We start from the raw sequence: 18,403 nt of genomic DNA, 5'->3' as shown, positions 1-18,403 counted from the left end.
ATGGTTACAAACACGTGAGCGTTACTACCCGCTTGTGGTGAGATGAGCGAACAATTATTTCCTGACAGTCTTTTAAACTCGTTCCCTTGCATTATGAAAATGGTTGCTATGGATACCGAGGGTGGAAAGCCAAGCAACGGCTATGAGGTTACAAACACCTGAGCGTTACCACCACCTTGTGGTGAGGTGAGTGAACAATTCCTCAGTGTAATGAATAGTACATTTATTTTTATATCTTTTTTAATTTATTTTTAATTTGTCCGATTTAATTGGGCAAATGTGTTGACTAAATTGGCGTCACTGTTGTTCAATGCAAATTAATGCTGCAGGGGTCATGATTGGATTGCATCTAATCTGTCGGGTAGGTCACCTCGCACAACCAGAGAACTTGACCACCATGCAGACACTTTTTTTTCTCTTGCAGGGACTTTGCTGAATGTTTGGGGAACGCTGGAGGACGTGCATGAAAATGCCCCGAGACGACATCAACAGAACGTGTTGCTCCGGCGGAATTGTTACCAAGGCGAACGTCCGTTTAATCTCTGGTAGGAAACTTGCTTTTAAATGATTGTTATGATGAAAATAAAAAGTCATATTCCAGCACACTTGATACTCTAAGGTTAATGTAATGTTAAAAAAAAAAAGGTCCCAAGATAAAGGATTATATTTCGAGCAGTTATGAAGTGGTCAGTTAATCCATCTTTATCTGATTGTGCCAGCGTGAACATTTCATCACCGTCACCATGCAAGGACGGAGTCTGCTCTCTCAAGCAACATGGAAGCAGGCACGGGACAACACCTCATCACCTCACCGAGGTCTTCCCGTTAGGATCCTCCCGCTGCTCCTGGCCTGCCTGTTCGCGCTGCCCTGGCCGGGCTTAGGTGGTTTATTTCGTGTCGGGGTGGTTGGTCCCTGGGAATGTGACTCCTTCTTCGCCAAGGCCCTCCCCAATGTGGCGGCACAGCTGGCTGTCAACCGCATCAACAAAGACCCCTCGCTGTCCTACGCTGCCACTTTTGACTACACCGTGCTGCACGTGAGCACCTGCTTACTTTGCTCGCAATAACTTGGGGATTGAGAGAAGTCTTGTTGAACGACTTAATGGGATGTCCGTTTCCGTAGGAGCCGTGTGAGACCTCAAGAGGTCTGGAGAAGTTTGTGACTTTCCATACCAAAGCCTCGGCTTACGTGGGACCGGCGAACCCGGGTTACTGCGATGCTGCCTCAATGCTGAGCAAAGGCTGGAACAAAGTGAGTCGACTTTTTGTAGGGTTTGTTGATTTGTTGGGACATGAGTGATCTAGCTTGGTCTTGAATCCACTAGAGTAATACAAAATAGGAAATGGATATAATCACTAAAATAACTTAGAAGGAACTTAGAAATAACTTTCATAACATTTAGAAGTTCAATCCAACATTACTCCAAAGTCAGATATTCTTTATCCTCTGAGAAGAGCTCTTTTATACTGCCCTCAGGTGGTCAAGGTGGGTAGCAACACATTCCGTTGTTCCAGTGTAGCAAAGACTTTCATTTGATTTGATTCAGTCTTGATTGGAAGTCTACTTTTATCATTTGCTGTTTTGTTTATAATTCAATTAATTCCTCCTTCAGGCTTTGTTTTCATGGACCTGTGTCGGCTACGAGTTGGATCGCGTCTGGAGCCACCCGACCTTCGCCCGCTCCATGCCCAGGCCCACCTGGGTGCTTTCACGTATCATGAGGTACTTCAGATGGGCTCACGTCGGAATCATCTCTGCCTCGGATGACATCTGGGTGGAGACGGCGAGAAAGGTCAGAGTAGAAATGGTGACTCAAATCACATTTTGGGCTCCACGTGTCATGTTCACAACGTGCGTGTGCGTTGTAGGTCGCAGAATCCCTCCGGGCCCACGCTCTGCCCGTCAGACTGGTCAGCGTTATGGAGAACACACCACACGGCATCAGGAGGACTCTGGCTAAAGTTCGGAAAATGAGAGAAATTCGAGGTGGATCTTCTTTTTTTTAAATATTTTTATGTATTGTGCTCAAGAGAACTTGACCTCTAACCTTATTTGCTGTCCCTTAGTTGTGATCCTCTGCATGCACTCAGCGTTGATCGGCGGCGAGCTTCAGAAGCAACTTTTGGAGACGGCCTACGACATGCGGATGATTGACGGCTCCCTGGTGCTGGTGCCCTACGACACGCTCCTCTACAGCCTACCCTTCCGGAATGTGAGCTACCCAGCGTTAAGGAGCAACCCCAAACTGCTGCGGGCCTACGACGCCATGCTGACCGTCACGGTCGACTCGCCCCGGGTGTCATTTACGGAAGCTTACGCGGAGGCCGTGGAGAAAGGCGAGCTGGCGAGGTCGATCAAACCCCAGCAGGTGATGACACAGACACACTAAAGAGTTTCAATATTTTCTTTGAAAGAAGATCCCTGATCAGTCGGTGTCCGCAGGTGTCTCCTCTTTTCGGCACTATCTACAACTCGGTGGTTCTCGTCGCTCACGCCGTGCAGCGCGTTGTCCTCTCCGAGGAATGGATGTCCGGTGGGAATATCGCGGGGCAAGTTCGCAACCACAGTTTTGAGGTACGCTCGCCTAACGCAAACGTTTTTCCGTTCGGCGCTTCAAAAGCCGCTGCCTAATTGCTATCGCAGGGCTTTAGCCATCCCGTGAAATCGGATGCTTCTGGAAACGTCTTCTTGGACTACATCGTACTGGACACAGACGGACTCACTAGTGAGCTGACACCGACACACAGGTTGTTGACGAGTCTCAATTTGGAAACTACTTCCTACCACCGAACTAGACAAGTATGTGTTTCCCTGTCACCTAAGACTCGACATGGAGGCCGACTCGGTGCACTTCCTGGGTCGAGACATCCACTTTCCTCGCGGCTCGGGACCCGAACGGGACCTCCGGTGCTGGTTCACCCCAGGGGTCATCTGCTCAGGGGGTGAGGCACTTGAGGCTCTGGCGTTAGGACCGTCAAAGATCGGGACTGATACTGGTGTCTTTTCTTTTCAGGTGTGGATCTTTTTTCCACTTTTAGCATTGCGCTAGGAGCCGTTGCCGCCTGTGTGCTAGCAGCCGTACTGATTTACCTTGTCCGGTAAGTCTGGCACTGGGTTGGGCTTTGTTTGCAAACAAGATAATAAAGATGTCGTTTTTCCCTGTCTCTTGTTGCCTAGGCGACGCATCAACCAGATTCGCCTGCTCAGGGGTCCGAACAAAATCCTGCTGACTCTAGCGGATGTTACCTTTATCAACCCCTCACTCAGCAACAAGGTCTTGTCTTTTTATTTTTATTTAGGGTATATAAAGTAGATCAGTGTAACTCAAATATTGTTCTGAGCAGTGTTTCCTACTTTATGATGATACTATTGGATCCAGTGGCGGAGCTAGAATTTTTTTTTTTTGGGGGGGGGGGGCGCAGAGCCAGTGATTACATGTGTACATGTTTCTAGAATGCAAATGCCCCCCTTTCAAAACGGTATAATTAATATGTTCTATAATAAGAAATAAAACTGAAAAGAGTCATTTTCCAGAAGCTGAACGTGGAGGACAGCCGAGCCAGCTGCACCAAGAGCGTGTCGGAATGCAGCGTCACGTCCTCCATCCAATCACCCGCCACGTATGAGAACTCCAATGTTGTCATTTTTGAGGTGAGTGTTATTCACCCGGCATAGTTTAAAAAAAAAAAAATGGTTCAACACTTAATAGTGACGTATTATGCGAATTGGCGTCATCGTTTTATAATTTCCGACTATCTGTGAGGTAATGTGAGGTGTCTGACTGTCGGGGCATGACTGTAATTAATGAACGTGCCCACTAGGGGGACTGGGCGTGGCTCAAGAGACTTCCCTACGGCTCGTTTAGCAGCATCAACCCCAAAACGAGTGACTTGTTTGAGCTGGTAGGACACCCAACGATCAAACAACGCGGCTTTCGCATCACACTGTAAGAGCCGTCGCTATCCGCTCGCAGATGAAGGACATGCGACACGAGAACATCAACCTTTTCCTGGGCTTCTTCCTCGACTGCGGCGTGTTTGCCATCGTGACGGAGTTCTGCTCTAGAGGAAGCCTGGAAGATTTGCTCCTGAATGACGACGTCAAGCTAGACTGGATGTTCAAGTCCTCCCTGCTCCTGGATTTGATCAAGGTTCATTTCTCTAAGTTCGGTTTTCTCTAAGTTTGGCCACTATGGTGCCTCAGAAAGACCACAATTTGCAAGTCTACCACCTTCCACTACTTCCCTCTCCTAGGGTATGAAGTACCTCCACCACTGCGGCGTGTCTCACTCCCATCTGAAGTCTCGCAACTGTGTGGTGGACGGACGCTTTGTGCTGAAGATCACAGACTACGGCTACAATGAGGTTCTGGAAGCTCAGAGGTTCCCATACGTGGAACCACCTGCAGACGGTGAGAGACCGCACAACGACGTCCTCACAAATTCTTCCAAATCTAACGGCCGTGCTCGGTAGAGTTGCTGTGGACGGCTCCGGAACTGCTCCGAGGCCCTCAGCCGGGCCTCCACGGGACGATGGCTGGCGACGTGTACAGCTTCGCCATCATCACCCAGGAGGTGGTTATCCGAGGGCCTCCGTTTTGCATGCTGGATCTGTCGGCCGCAGGTGGGACAGCCCAAAAAGAGCTCCTATAATACGACCCGGTGCCCGGGCATCCATTTTGTTTTCTGTTTTTTGTTTTAGATGTGATTACGAAGCTGCGCAAGCCGCCGCCTTTGTGTCGCCCGCTGGTTAGTTTGGACTGCGCTCCGTTAGAGTGCATCCAACTGATGAAACAGTGCTGGAACGAACAGGCGGAGAAGAGACCCACGTTCGAGGAGATATTTGACAAGGTAGGCTCTTCATACTGCCACAATTATACACTGTCAAGCCTTTACAACCTGAACGACAACATTTGTTCCATCAATTTGTCGTCATTTCTGTACCAACAGTGTGTTTTCTTAATTTTGTAGTAATTCTTTTATCTTCAGAATCGCACTTTGTGAATAATTAATAAAAGCTGTTGAAGTTTACCGGCAAACTCAACATAAAGAGAATCACATAACAGTGTGCTAGCACAATGCTAACGCTAAATAGCATCCAAGTCGCGCAGCTTTAACGCTTTAAGATACTAATTGAACACAAAATATGGAGCAACACAGAATGACAATATCATTTCTACGATATAATGTGTACAAACGGTCAACCGTTTTTTATCCTCCGCGTAGAATGACCGATATTAATGTCGTACTGATGAGCTGAGTACCAAATGCGCCGCTGGTTCATGTGATGTCACGCCTCTTCAAGTTCAAGGACATCAACAAGGGCAAAAAGACCAACATCATCGACTCCATGCTGCGGATGCTGGAGCAGTACTCGTCCAACCTGGAGGAGCTGATCCGAGAGCGGACCGAGGAGCTGGAGATCGAGAAGCAAAAGACGGAGAAGCTCCTGACGCAGATGTTGCCTCCGTGAGGCTGCGGACGGTCATAACGTCGACCACGGCACACATTCGGACCAACCTGATGTTGTCAATCCTGGTTCTGCATCGCTCCGCAGATCCGTGGCAGAAGCTCTGAAGATGGGCGGGACGGTGGTGCCCGAGTATTTCGACAGCGTGTCTCTCTACTTCAGCGACATCGTGGGCTTCACCACCATCTCGGCCAACAGCGAGCCAATCGAGGTGGTCCACCTGCTCAACAGCCTCTACACGCTTTTTGACGCCATCATCGGCAACCACGACGTTTACAAGGTGCCCCTCCCCCCCCCCGTCAACCAAAACATCCTGGGTAGGATCTTCTCACGCACCCTCCACGCAGGTGGAGACGATTGGCGACGCCTACATGGTGGCGTCGGGCGTGCCCGTTCCTAACGGTAACCGGCACGTGGCGGAAATTGCTAACATGTCCCTCGACATCCTGAGCGCAGTGGGAACCTTCAAGATGAGGCACATGCCCGACGTTCCCGTCAGGATCCGCATCGGACTGCACACAGGTGGATGAAGAAACAAAATAATGAATTCCTGATGGTGCTTTGTTGGGGCTGTTGTTTATCTTCATGTTGTCATGACGACACTGTGTGTGTTTTGAATGCTTTTAGGTCCCTGCGTGGCGGGAGTGGTCGGTCTCACGATGCCGCGCTACTGTTTATTCGGCGACACGGTGAACACCGCCTCTCGCATGGAGTCCACCGGCATGCGTAAGTTTCACGGCCGCACGTTTTTTTGGGGGTTTTTTTTTGTCCATACCTCGCTTTTGCTTTGGTATTTATTCGGCCCGTTACAGCCTACAGGATCCACGTACACCACGACACGGTCAAAGTTCTACGTGAACTCAACCTGGGCTACAAGCTGGAGCTGAGGGGAAGGACGGAAGTGAAGGTGAGACACGCCCGCCTCATGGAGTGCCATTTTCTTATTTCTTCTCCTCCTGTAGGGGAAAGGAATGGAAGAGACGTACTGGCTTGTCGGGAGGGACGGATTCACCAAACCTCTTCCTGTACCTCCGGAGCTCAAATCCAGGTAAAAATGATATGCTTGCGTACAAGCGTGCGCGTTCCGTGTTCACGCTGTTCGCTTCGTCCCATCAGGCAAATGGCCCACGGGCTGCAGATGGCCGAGATAGCCCAGCACAAGAAGCGGCAAGCCGAGAAGCAGCGACAGGAACAACTTGCAAAGAAGAAAAACTGAGGTAATGTTATGCATTCGCAAAATGTATAACATTACTGGCTTGCTCGAGAATGGGCACAAAGATAGTTGGGCCACTGGCAGAGCTAGGATTTGTTCCTGGGGGAGGGGGGGCATGGGCTAGCCATGTTTGATTTATTTTATTTTTAATAAACCCAAAACATGATTTAGAAATGTGGATCAAATTCCCATTATCTGCTCTAGCACCTGGGGGAGTCAGTGCCCCCGCGGCCCCCCCCATGTAGCTCCGCCAGTGAGTTGGGCAAACCTTCATAGGGAAATCACAATTTTGCAATTATTGATTGCTGGCAAAACTCAGTTCTTCTCCTTTACAAGGTTAAAAAGTTTTTTGTCGCTTGAAAAAAAAAACACTTTTGACTCCATCATAAAATTCTTATATAAATTTAAAAAATGGATGCCTTTGCTAATTTAACTATATTGCATTGTCGTTCCTCCTCTTCTTCAGCCTGGCCGCCAAAGAGCCAAAGAACCTGAAGCAGGTGTTGTACAAAGCGGTGAGGAAGATCTCCCACATCCGCGTCGTCACACAACTGTGCGAGGACGGCAGCGTCATGATGGCGCATCACTAAGCGCGAGGCTGTGGTGGCACCTCAGGTTGGATTCCCGGGTCAAACGTTTTTTCTCTGTGAACACTCGGGCCAAAATTGGGATTAGCGTCAACCCAGTTGAGGAGACACGCGGTCTTGTCCGCTGCTATGAATAGAAGAAGAACGACTCAGCAAAGCGGGGATCTGCAGACACAGTCAAACAAGTGATGAATGCGGCTTATCGCCTTTCCTCTGGCAAACAAGGAAAAGTGCTGAATCAAAAATTTCATTTTGATCTGACAAAATATAAGCCACGTCAGAAATTTATGTAAAAAAACAAAAAACAAAACTACAGATAAGATCTTTAGCGGCTGATACTAAACGGTTTGCTTCACTTGTAGATTTGTTCGTGTTGAGGATTATCTTTGCTGATCCTCCCATTTGTGTCTCGATATGTGTGTGCTTCCTGCAGATGGCGCTGTTGAACATTTGCACGTGCAAGGTTTTTATTTGGACCGGGTGGGGGGGGATTTACATTGACACTGCTTGGTTCACGGGGCGGGCATTTTATAGAATATCATATAGTGACGAGTATGTTGCGGGATGAGAGATTACCTTTGCAGATTATACTTGAGATTTTTATCCCATGTGGTTCCAATAAGAATTTATTTTTTTATTGTAAATGTCAGGAGATAATAAGTCCAAAAGTTTAACTTCAACTATTCTCCTGTAATGCGTGGCATCTCATTGGCCACTTCATTAGATACAGCTCCACATTTTACGGTGATTGGTTAATTTTAAATCAAATTATTAACGTATTTTTTTTTGTTTTGTTTTTAATGATGGAAAGAAGGCAGAGCTTCAAAAGAAAACACCAACTCTGCTGCTCAAATTTTGGACTAATTGGGTGTAATTGGAACATAAATTCAAACCAAAATTGAGATAAATCCCAAACTGAAGCACCAACAACAGTGACGGTGTTACTCCTGTGCTTGCCCTGAATTAAAAGCGTGAACAAAGGCAAGCATGCGATCCTTTTGTGATTCTCTTGTGTGTGTTTTAGCTTTGTTGGCTCTATTCGTTTGTTAGCGGTACAATAGCACTTATTGCAGTACACCATTGTCACCAGCAGAGGACGCCAGGACAAGTGTTTGCTACATTGACCAAAGAAATGGACCACCTGACCGGGACGCCTCCTTGGGGCAATTTAACTCCTGTTAAATTAGATTTATCAGAGCAGTTGAAGTGCTATGTTGACTTCATACACTGTTGACATTACTTCAACAAATTTCACACTTGTAAGCGTTGGTTATGGGTAACATTAAGTGCACTTGTTCCCAAGACATTCACCAAAGGAGTTCGTGGGAGGAGTAAGCGAAACAGATCTTCCTTTGAAATGCGTCTGATGTTTCAGAAGGCTTACCACTGTGTCAAATCGTTCATTATTCACCATGGACGCAGCATATAAAAAAAAGTTAAACGCCACTCAGGTGGACTATGAGACAACTCAGCAAAGTGTTTCTCTTGGATGCCCTGCATTCACAATTGTACAGATTTTTTTTTTTAACCCAAATTTAAGACACTGTCCATCCAATCTGCCCTGGCTCAGATGTGACTGATTGTTTCTTCAGTCAGATTTCAAACTTGCCTACCACAATAACGTCCAGATTTTTCTGTCCTCTGAGTGGTTAATCAACAAAGCAAGTTTGACCAGCAAAACATGTCTACCTATTTGTATATTTTTTCTTATTATTAAAAAAAAAATCTAGTTTGAGATTTAATCTGAACTGCTATGGTTTATTTTATTGTAATGTGATGGTGGTAGACGGATTAAGTAAAGTCAGTCATACCTGGGACAACCCCGTGTTAATGATAATGCGTGATAGTTGAATCTTGACACGGCTCCAGGATTTTGTTTCTCTCACGGAGCTGAAGGGGACGATAATATTTAATATTTATAATATTTATATAAGGCGATAATATTTTGTAAATATATTTTAGAGTATCAAATAAAAAGCTGGAGGGGCTTAACTGGGGCTATGCGTATTTCTGACGAGTCTTTGGCCCACCTGTGTAGCGCCAACGCTGGTTGAACCTCATTTCATATTGATGGATAAAAGATAAATAAGATAAACAAATAAGATGGATAAATTTAAGATAAATGTAAATATGCAGCTCTCTGGCAACATTCCCATCACATTCGAAACAAGCCTCCAAATTGACGCCTATTTTTAACCCCAGTAAAAAAATAAATAAAACAACAACCTTGGCTTCTGTGATTGGTCAGATCCATTGACGCAAGGCCGTATCGTCCTTTTGACAATTGGCCAAGACGCCTGTCAGCGTGTGTCACTCATAATATTTGACCAATCACACAACGCCTCAGGCACTTTGAGCTGGTCTGTTATTCCTGACGTAGGTGATCACGTGTTGTTTGTGCTGTGGCCCGGAGACTTGTGTGCAGGCGGAGGAGAACGACTTGCTAACAACTAGCTGGAGACACACGATGAACGTGGCCATGCTGCACACGGTAGGCTTTATTTCTTAAAACGAGGCCGAGTGCAATAGTTATTTGCTGGTACGACACCGAAGGGACACTTTATGGATTCCAAAAACAAACAACCGCTCGGCGAATAGTGCAATCTGTGCCGTGCATTAGCTGGCCTAACCGGACTTGAGTGCTGGTCTCCCGACATAAGAATGGGGTAGTGGTCCGCTTGGATTAGCTTGCAAGTCAAGTGACCTTTGATTGCGTATTCGAATGGCAAATTTCACCAATTACCCGGAAGGCAAGGCAACGAAGTTGAAGCTGGAGACGCAGCAGAGGAACGTGGGCTCCAAATCTGCCGATGCAAACGTAGACGGCTCGGTCAGGGAACCCCCTTCCCCGTTAATTAACAGCAGCAGCGGAGGCGGTGGCGGTGGCTGTCGTTCTCATCAGTTGCCGCCCTCTTACCAACACCACCTTGAATCGTATCACTACGAGCTGGCGTCGCATCATCATCTTCACCATCTCTCCGCGGACGTCGCCGAATCCCCGGGTAGAAAATCGTTGTCCCCGGTGGAGCACGGCGCCACTGCCACCACCAGCAGCACCAGCAGCACCAGCGGCGGCCTTGCGTACGAGGCTGGCGGCGTGTCAAACCCGCCGGACGCAGTGGACGACATTCGAAAGTGTGGCTACCTGCGCAAGCAAAAGCACGGACATAAGCGCTTCTTCGTGCTTCGCGCCTCCAGCCACCTGGGCCCCAGCCGGCTGGAGTACTACGACAATGAGAAGAAATTCCGGAGCAGCTTGCGCGGGGGAGCCGGACCGGCGGGCCCTTCCTCACCCAAGAGGGTGATTTACCTCTACCAGTGCTTCACTGTCAACAAGAGAGCAGACTCTAAAAACAAACACCTCATTGCTCTTTACACCAAGGATGAGTACTTTGCTATTGTGGCGGAAAACGAGCAGGACCAGGAGGACTGGTACGTGGCCATCAGCGAGTTGATGAGCGAGGGCAGGAAGGGGCATTTGATTACGGACGATTTGGACGATGGATATGGTACGGTCACCCCTGGCACTGTTTTCAAGGAGGTGTGGCATGTGAATGTCAAACCCAAAGGACTCGGTCAAACTAAAAACCTCACGGGCTTGTATCGCTTATGCCTTTCGTCCAAAACCCTTCACCTGATCAAGTTGAACTCTGAGACCCCCTGCGTGAACCAGCACCTGATGAACATCAGGCGCTGCGGAAACTCTGAAAGCTTCTTTTTCATCGAGGTAGGTCGCTTCTCCTCGATCGGGCCGGGGGAGATATGGATGCAGGTGGACGACTCAGTCGTGGCCCAGAAAATGCACGAGACGCTTCTGAACACCATGAAGGCCCTGAAGGCCTACGTGGAGATCAGGCCTCGGAGTAAGAGCCAGTCATCGGGCTCCAACCCTTTGCCGTTTGTCACCACGCACCGGCACCTTAGCAACCTGCCGCCGAGCCAGACGGGCCTACCTCGGCGTTCCAGGATGGAGTCGGTGGTGGGAACGCCGCCGTCTAGCAAGAGCTCCGGCGCTAGCGGTTACCGCTTCCGCACATCCAGCGAAGGGGAGGGCACCATGAACAGACTGTTTCGTTCCACGACAGGAAGCCTGATCCACCTTAACTCGGGACGTCCCCATCTTGGCCGCGCCGAGGCGGACATAGGTGGTAGCGCCGGCGCGGTGCTGGGAAATGCCAGCACGAGCGCCGGGCGCCACGTGCGGCCCGTCCCCGGTTCATCGGCCTCTACTTACCACGCCCGCTCCGCCTCCCTTCCGGTCTCCCACCCTTTCACCACAAGCCCGGTCAGCGTGTCCTCCAGCAGCGGCCACGGTTCTGTCTCAGACACGCTCACACGGCCATCCAGCGCATCGATATGCGGCTCTCCGTCCGACGGCGGCTTCAACTCGTCCGACGAGTACGGATCCAGCCCCGGGGACTTCAGGTACTTCCGGGTGCGCAGCAACACCCCCGATTCCCTGGGCAACACCCCGCCGATCCGAGAGGAGAACTGCTTGACTGACTACATGGCCGTGGGCTGGAACCGGGAGGTGTTTGGCACCAGCGCCGGCTCCGGCAACAGCAGCGGCGCCAACACGCCGCGAGACGAGAGCACGTCGACGACAGAGGACGAGCGCTTTTTTTCTCAAAGGAGGAGGAGAAGCGCCGGGCCCGGGGTAGCCGTTTATCAAAAAATGACTCAAACCAATTTTTCTTTAGAAGAATCGGCCGACGCGTCAGACAGCTCCTGTTCCGAGCACAGCCAACAGAGCCGGCCCTCGACGTCGCAGCCGCCCCCGCCGCCGTCCTCCGCCAAGGAAGATAGCGGCTACGTGCCCATGCAGTGCGGCGTGGCTCCGTCGCCGAGGGACACGCCTCCCGACTACATGCCCATGCATCCCGGTTCTCACCCCGTTTCCCAACCGCATCCGTTTCAGAGTCCAAATTTGGCTCCCCGCTCGGCCAAGCCCCAGTCGCAGTCCTCCGCCGACGCTCACGGCTACATGATGATGCTCCCGGGATGCAGGGGCAGCTCTCCCTCCCCGGTGCAGGCCTCCCTCAGCCCCCCCCACAGCGGCGCAAGTGACAGCATAGCGGAGAGACCCGCCAACGCGGCGGCGTACATGGACATGTCCTGCGGCGGCGCTATTGGGCACAAGCTGGATGGCAGCAGCGGGTCCTATGGCGCCGAAGCCTGGAGGTCTTTCAGCCCTTATTTCTCCCTCCCTCGCTCCTACAAGGCCCCCACCAGAGAGAGCGACGAGAAGGAGTGCGACGACTATGTTCGGATGGCCTGTCTCGGCAAGCCAGTCCACTCCTCGGTCGGCGCGACTCACTCATCCGCACCCGAGAGGAGGGCCGGCGGCGGCGGCGGTTGCCCCTCCACCCCCTCGCACCCACCCCCACCTTACGAAGCTCACCACACCACGGCCGCCGTGACTGACGGGCGCGTCGTGAGACCCAACCGCCTGCCTTTAGGCAGGAGGAGTTTCCACGGTCCGCTGCGAGTCAGCGAGGCCTCCGCCTCATCCGCAGTTACCTCCACCTCGGTCCCCACGGCCGGGATCCCGACCAATAGGCCTTCGAGTCCCGGGGAGTATATTAACATTGACTTTGGTGATCATTACCCCCGCCAACAGCAGCCTCCCGCCTACCCTTTTCCCAGCAAGGATGAAGCCCCCACCCAAGCCTCCAGCGACCACCGTCGAACCCCTCCCTTGCCCCAAACCAGTCAGGACTACATGAGTATGGAAGTGGGTCACGACCATCAGGACAGCGATGGCTATCTAGGTAAGAGCCAGTCACCTAGACCCAGCCTGGTGGCCCCCTGGAACCCGCCCAGCTATATCCGACCCTTGGCTAGTAATTCCGGTGCACGGGCCTCCCCCGGGGTCCATGCCGGAGGTCACTGGAGGTCAGCGGGCGACGAATACACTAAAATGACGTACAGCAAGAAGGGCGAAAGGACTCAAACGAGCCCTACGGACATGCTGCAACATCTCTGCGTGATGGAGGGATGCTATAGCCATGGTGGCTCCGCCTCACCCGTACCCCCCACCTTGCCCCCAAGGAGCCCAGCACGGAGCCCAGCAAGGACACCGGCGCACCCCCCGGAACCAAAGGTAGTCCGGGCCGACCCTCAAGGCAGGAGGCGGCATAGCTCGGAAACCTTCTCCTCCACCTCCTCCTCCAATTCAACGCCTTCATCTTCGGCGAGCCACCCGATGCCGACGGACTCTGCCACCTCAAATGGGTCACACGCATCCGAAGGCCACGCCTCCAGGTGCGCAGGCCTGCCATCCTTCGACAGCGTGTGGATGTCGGTGGAAAGTCGCCGGGACCCGGACCAGCTTTTCTCATCAGGCCCGGCCACGGCAACCGGCACCACGGCGTCCTCTCCCACCACGACCGGCGGAATGTCTGTGGGATACCAAAATGGCCTCAATTACATCGCCCTGGAGGTGAGAGATGACTGGGGCCGTACGGACGCGTCCGCGGATGTCAACGAGAGCGCCGTAGTGCCAGAGAACGTTGCCCGTGCTGGTCTCGAAATCAAATCAGAAGGCGTCTCCACGACGACCAAGGGTGAGTACATTTGCTTTTGTATGAAACAAAGACATTTTGAAATGAGGGAATAGAAGGGTTTTTTTTTTTTTTCTTCGCAAACTAAAAATAAGCCTTTGTGTTCTGTGCTATTATTAGTTTTGTTTTATCAACTCGCTGTTCCTCCACATGTAAAAGCTCTATTTTGGCTCTTGACAGTCCGTAGCTTTGTCAAGATCAGAGAACGTTTTGAAGCCATCCTGACCTGCTAGCCCTGTCGTGTGCGTGCCTGCGCGTGTGCGTGCATCGTTACCGGGTATCGGGCCGATACCAAGCTTACGTGAAGGTATCCGGTTCTCCCAGAGGTTGCCGATACAGGCCACAGATACTTAAGGCAAAAATAAAAATCTGATTTAGTAAGACTTCCTCGTCGGTGCTACATGGCAGCAGATTGAAACGTCGACTAAGTTCAGAAAGTTCACTGCTCAGTTTTTTTGTCATTATGTTAAATCAAATGGAATTTTACGTTTCAGGTATCGGTTTGCGGTATCGGTGAATACTCGTACAATACTCAGTGGGGAAAAATGGTGTCAGACATCCACCTTTTGGAAGCTGGGTTAGCTGCCCAAATTTAGCTCACTTCCTCAGCAAACGTGCCCATGCGGTCATGAGTCAGGATCATTTGAGCACCAGCTGACTCGTGTGCGCGTTTAGCAGCCGTCACCGCGAGCGTGCCGAGTCGCTGCGGCCGCCGCTTTGATGTCATCGCGGCGGCGTATCGAGGCAACGCAGCGGCCATCATCTCTCAGGAATGCGCGACGGGATGGCGGCACACCTGCTTCATTTACAGCGGGGGTCAAAGGCCTTTGCTTTCGATGTTGTATCTGAATTTTTTTTTTTTTTTTTTATGCGTGGAGTGACCCAAGGTGGTTGGCGGATTGCGCCGGGCAAGGGGTGTCATGGCGTCAAGCGCCAAAGTCGTACGAGGCTGGCCTTTCTGTTCTGGCGTTGCAACCTATGCGCCTGGCGGATTTCTATATTTACACATCTATTTCCAGGCTGATGTGAGTTTACGGCCGTGCTTGTAACAAGACCTCCATTTCCACTTGGAGTGCTCTCAAGGGGCATTAGACATTAGAAGGATCTCTCAAATCATCGACGTGTGATTCCACCTCTTCCATATATTGTATAGTATTCGACAGGTTGGCATCGGCCTTTGTCTCAGCTTCAAAAATGTGGTGAACCGTGATTGGTTGTGACCTGAGACCTGCCAACTGTGATATCATTTTCAGTCGACAACAAGGGGCAAAATGCCCCCCCCCCCCCCCCCCCTGAGATGGATTTAAATGGGAGAATTTTGCTCCTTAAATCGTAATCCACAAACGCAATATTAGTCAGAATGCCTTGTTTCGACTAATGAGGCCACGTACAACATATTTATGTCAAGAAAATTTTGGAGTTGACATCTTTAATTTGTTGTTTAATAATCATTATCCTTGCTGTTGAACTAGAATTGGATTAACTTTGGGACTTCTGCAAGAACAAGGCTCCAATTGGTTCGTTTGTTTGATCACGATTTAGGAAACTCGGTCTCCGCGAGTGGGCCGCTCGGCCGCAGGCGGGCTTGCCGGCATTCCATCCTGTCAAAGCGACGGCATTGTGGCGTCCCGCTCGCATTGTCGTCGTACAAAAGCTGCGCTTTCGGTGGAATAACCCAGCTGCGCCGGGGTCACACCGGGCACGGGTTCCCAGCCAAAGTTGAGAAAGTGAAACTGGGAGAGTCGAAAAAAAAAAAAAAAGTTCCTCTTGTGAATTTTGCTTTTCAAACACTTGCACTGCAACAAAACCACACCAAGACGTGGCTAACCTGTTTTTGTGTCCTCACAGACTGAGCTGGAGTGGCACAGGAGGAGGTGCCCCCCCCCCCCTTCCCCCACAAACACAAAAAACTGGACTGAGATGATCTGTTCTGGATGCAGAAGACACAGAAGAGATGACAGAGAAAGGCTTGCATATTTTTCATTCATATGAACTGTGTCACGTTTTATTTGTCTTGTTTTATATGCAAATCTTCACTGTCTTCTTTTGTTTTTTTTTTAAACTCGCGTCTCTGGTCAAGCGCCAGTGTTTGCTGCCCTCTCGCGTCGCGGCGAGCAGGCGGTTCGACTTCCTCATATGGTGTTAAAAAGGGAGGCAGTCTTGATACAATCTTGATTTTTATGCTTTCATTTTTTTTTTTTTTTTTTTCAACCCATCCAGCCTCCCCTCGCTATGGTACCGTACAGTTATTACGTTGTGGAGAGCGTTGTTGTAGAGAATGTGTATATATACAGTATAATCTATTTTTTTGGGATGCGCTTGTTCACTTGACCTAGAATGGCTTCCTGCTCCCTAACAGGAAGTAAAATTTCCTTTGGTACACTTGCACATATTTATTTGAGGTTCAAATAGTTCCGGTACATTTTTTTTTTTTTTTTTTAGCTCCTCGCCTAGCCGAGAAATTAGCGCGTGATCATGAAATGACTGAAAGGTTGATGTTCTCTTTCTTGTTTTTAAACATTTTCCATTTTACCTCACATGTTGCACGGTACAAAGTCTCACATGGGATGCACACACACTATTCACGCCACCCAGGGTAGACCCCCTGAGTGACCCCCCCCCCCCCCCACCCACCTCACGGATAATTTGGATCCTTCCCCAGCAACATGCTTCCGGGTGATGTGAAAAAGTTTTCAGTTACCCGAGCTGTGGCTGCAGGTGGACATAGACACACACGCACACACACACGGGCATCAAACGCAGTGTTAGCCGAAGCCCCGCCCCCTTTGGGTGCGCTCCGGCATCCGTATGTGGCGTTGTGAGCTTAAATGCAACACCGATTGACTGATTATTTTGGTTCACCATTCTCCAAGTCACTCGTATTTTTTGTGCGCATGTGAAGGGACACGCGAGGCCGTCTTTTCGAGTTTTTCCACCTATGTCAGTGGTGTCCAAACTGCGGTACGGGGGCCACTTGCGGCCATTTTCTAGTGGCACTTCAAAAATGGATTGATTGATAGAATTTTATTTATCGCACAGCGGGGAGTTTTTCTGGTCACAGCAGCGTACAAGAGTGCAAGAATACAAGAAACAAGTGCCAAAAACAAAACAAATGACTTTCATGAAAATCCCAAACTTTTTTGCTCCTAAAATAAAAGCAAAATAGCTCTAAAGCAGGGGTCGCCAACTTCCACTTGAGTAGCTTCTGTTGTAAAAATAGCTGACCTGGGACTGAAGTGATCATTTGAAAATGTAACCACTGGCTGAGATTTCTAGAATTCAAGTGTTGCTTTTTGATATTTATTCATCATTTGCCAAAATTTCTCTGAGAAATTGTTACCATGAACTGTGTCTTAACAAAAAATGAATGCCATTACTTTTTTTTTTTTTTTTTTTACAACAACAGTATTATTTAAATAATCGATATTTTCAGAAGTGCTCATCCTTAGCATAGCTCTCGGTTTCAAAGCGGTCCGTGACCCCTGCTGTGATGCAAAATTGCTTTTAGGGTTTTTCAGGAAGTCGGACTCAGCAAAAAGTTTGGACACCCCCGGCATATGTGGATCTGTCTCAAAATAAGGCGGGTCAGAACGGTCCCAAAGGTCCGTGTACTTGCTGTGCTATTGTGACATGGTCCTTTTTATAATACATAGCAAGAGTGCTATTTCTCCTTTTTTTTTGTCTTTTCAATTCAATAGCCAACCTTATTTATTTTTAATTTAAGCAGTTTATCTATCACATGACAGTATTTCAGACTGGGCCAGCTCAGATCGGACTGAACAAGCAATCCAGCTCACGTGAGCGTGTCCTCCTGGTCAGAAATGGCTGCAAAGAATCATGCTAGGACTTGTTTGATTTTGTAGTCTGAGAAGACTTCACTGCATCCTTATGCAAGCGATGTGTCCCCCCCCCCCATTTGTATTTTAGTTGACGCCCAAAAAACGGGAAGGTATCCAAGCAACGTCCACACAAAGTGATGCGTGCCCGGTTTATTTTTTTTGTGGCATTTTGCATTTTATTTTTTTTTTGTATTAAGAAATTGGTTATTTTTTGTAACTATATTCCAGTTAATTTGCTGCTGTGTAGTACAGTTGATTGATTAGTGGTCCTCCGTTTGGAGGCGCGCCTCCTGCTACTTGTGTTCTTTTCCCACTTGAATGCTGTTTGTTCATATTAGCCTTACAGAAAAGAGTAAAGTAGTGGGGAGACGCTTCTCCTTCGTACCTCCTCCATTTGGGGAAAAAATCAACCTCACAGTTTCTCCTGGAAATAAGGAGAAGTTGTGGCTTTTTTTTTCACGCCGCCGTACGTGATGTTTATATTGTTCCAACCTTTGCTTTCCATAGAGCTATTGCAATAAAAATGTTCATGTTGCGCGCCTGTGTTTGCGTCACTTTATTCAAGTGTAAACATTTCTAATAATTGCGTATGCAAACGAAGCTCAAATCTTTTTTTTTTTTTTTATTATTATTTCCCCCTCCTTCTCCTCTTTCCTCGTTTAACGGAAATTTGACCGACAATCGCGGTCCGTTTATCCAACTCAGGTGACCTGCTCGAGGTCCCAAAGTTCA

At 49.3% G+C, this 18,403-nt stretch overlaps 2 protein-coding genes across 2 annotated transcripts; both read left to right on the top strand.

Moving 5' to 3' along the window:
• The first annotated feature begins 80 nt into the window (after window positions 1–80).
• gc2 (guanylyl cyclase 2) lies at window positions 81–7,741 on the top strand. The gene is made up of 24 exons (XM_085905424.1): window positions 81–545; window positions 720–1,037; window positions 1,124–1,252; window positions 1,614–1,793; window positions 1,870–1,987; window positions 2,068–2,369; window positions 2,444–2,575; window positions 2,645–2,748; window positions 2,825–2,943; window positions 3,015–3,099; window positions 3,179–3,275; window positions 3,536–3,652; window positions 3,823–3,903; window positions 3,975–4,151; window positions 4,255–4,411; window positions 4,474–4,623; window positions 4,702–4,850; window positions 5,305–5,468; window positions 5,557–5,749; window positions 5,817–5,991; window positions 6,097–6,195; window positions 6,282–6,376; window positions 6,432–6,517; window positions 7,149–7,741. Exons 2-24 carry the CDS (start codon window positions 744–746, stop codon window positions 7,270–7,272), a joined length of 3,327 nt encoding a protein of 1,108 aa, XP_085761550.1. The 5' UTR covers window positions 81–545; window positions 720–743; the 3' UTR covers window positions 7,273–7,741.
• A 1,922-nt stretch (window positions 7,742–9,663) lies between these two features.
• Window positions 9,664–18,206, top strand: irs4b (insulin receptor substrate 4b). Its single transcript, XM_085906169.1, has 2 exons — window positions 9,664–13,835; window positions 15,681–18,206. Exons 1-2 carry the CDS (start codon window positions 9,992–9,994, stop codon window positions 15,683–15,685), a joined length of 3,849 nt encoding a protein of 1,282 aa, XP_085762295.1. The 5' UTR covers window positions 9,664–9,991; the 3' UTR covers window positions 15,686–18,206.
• The last annotated feature ends 197 nt before the right edge of the window (window positions 18,207–18,403 follow it).

This window comes from Syngnathus leptorhynchus, chromosome 2, assembly GCF_054491065.1.
Source record: "Syngnathus leptorhynchus isolate UIUO chromosome 2, UIUO_Slep, whole genome shotgun sequence".
NCBI lineage: Eukaryota > Metazoa > Chordata > Actinopteri > Syngnathiformes > Syngnathidae > Syngnathus > Syngnathus leptorhynchus.
This window is presented reverse-complemented; position numbering and strand designations above follow the sequence as displayed.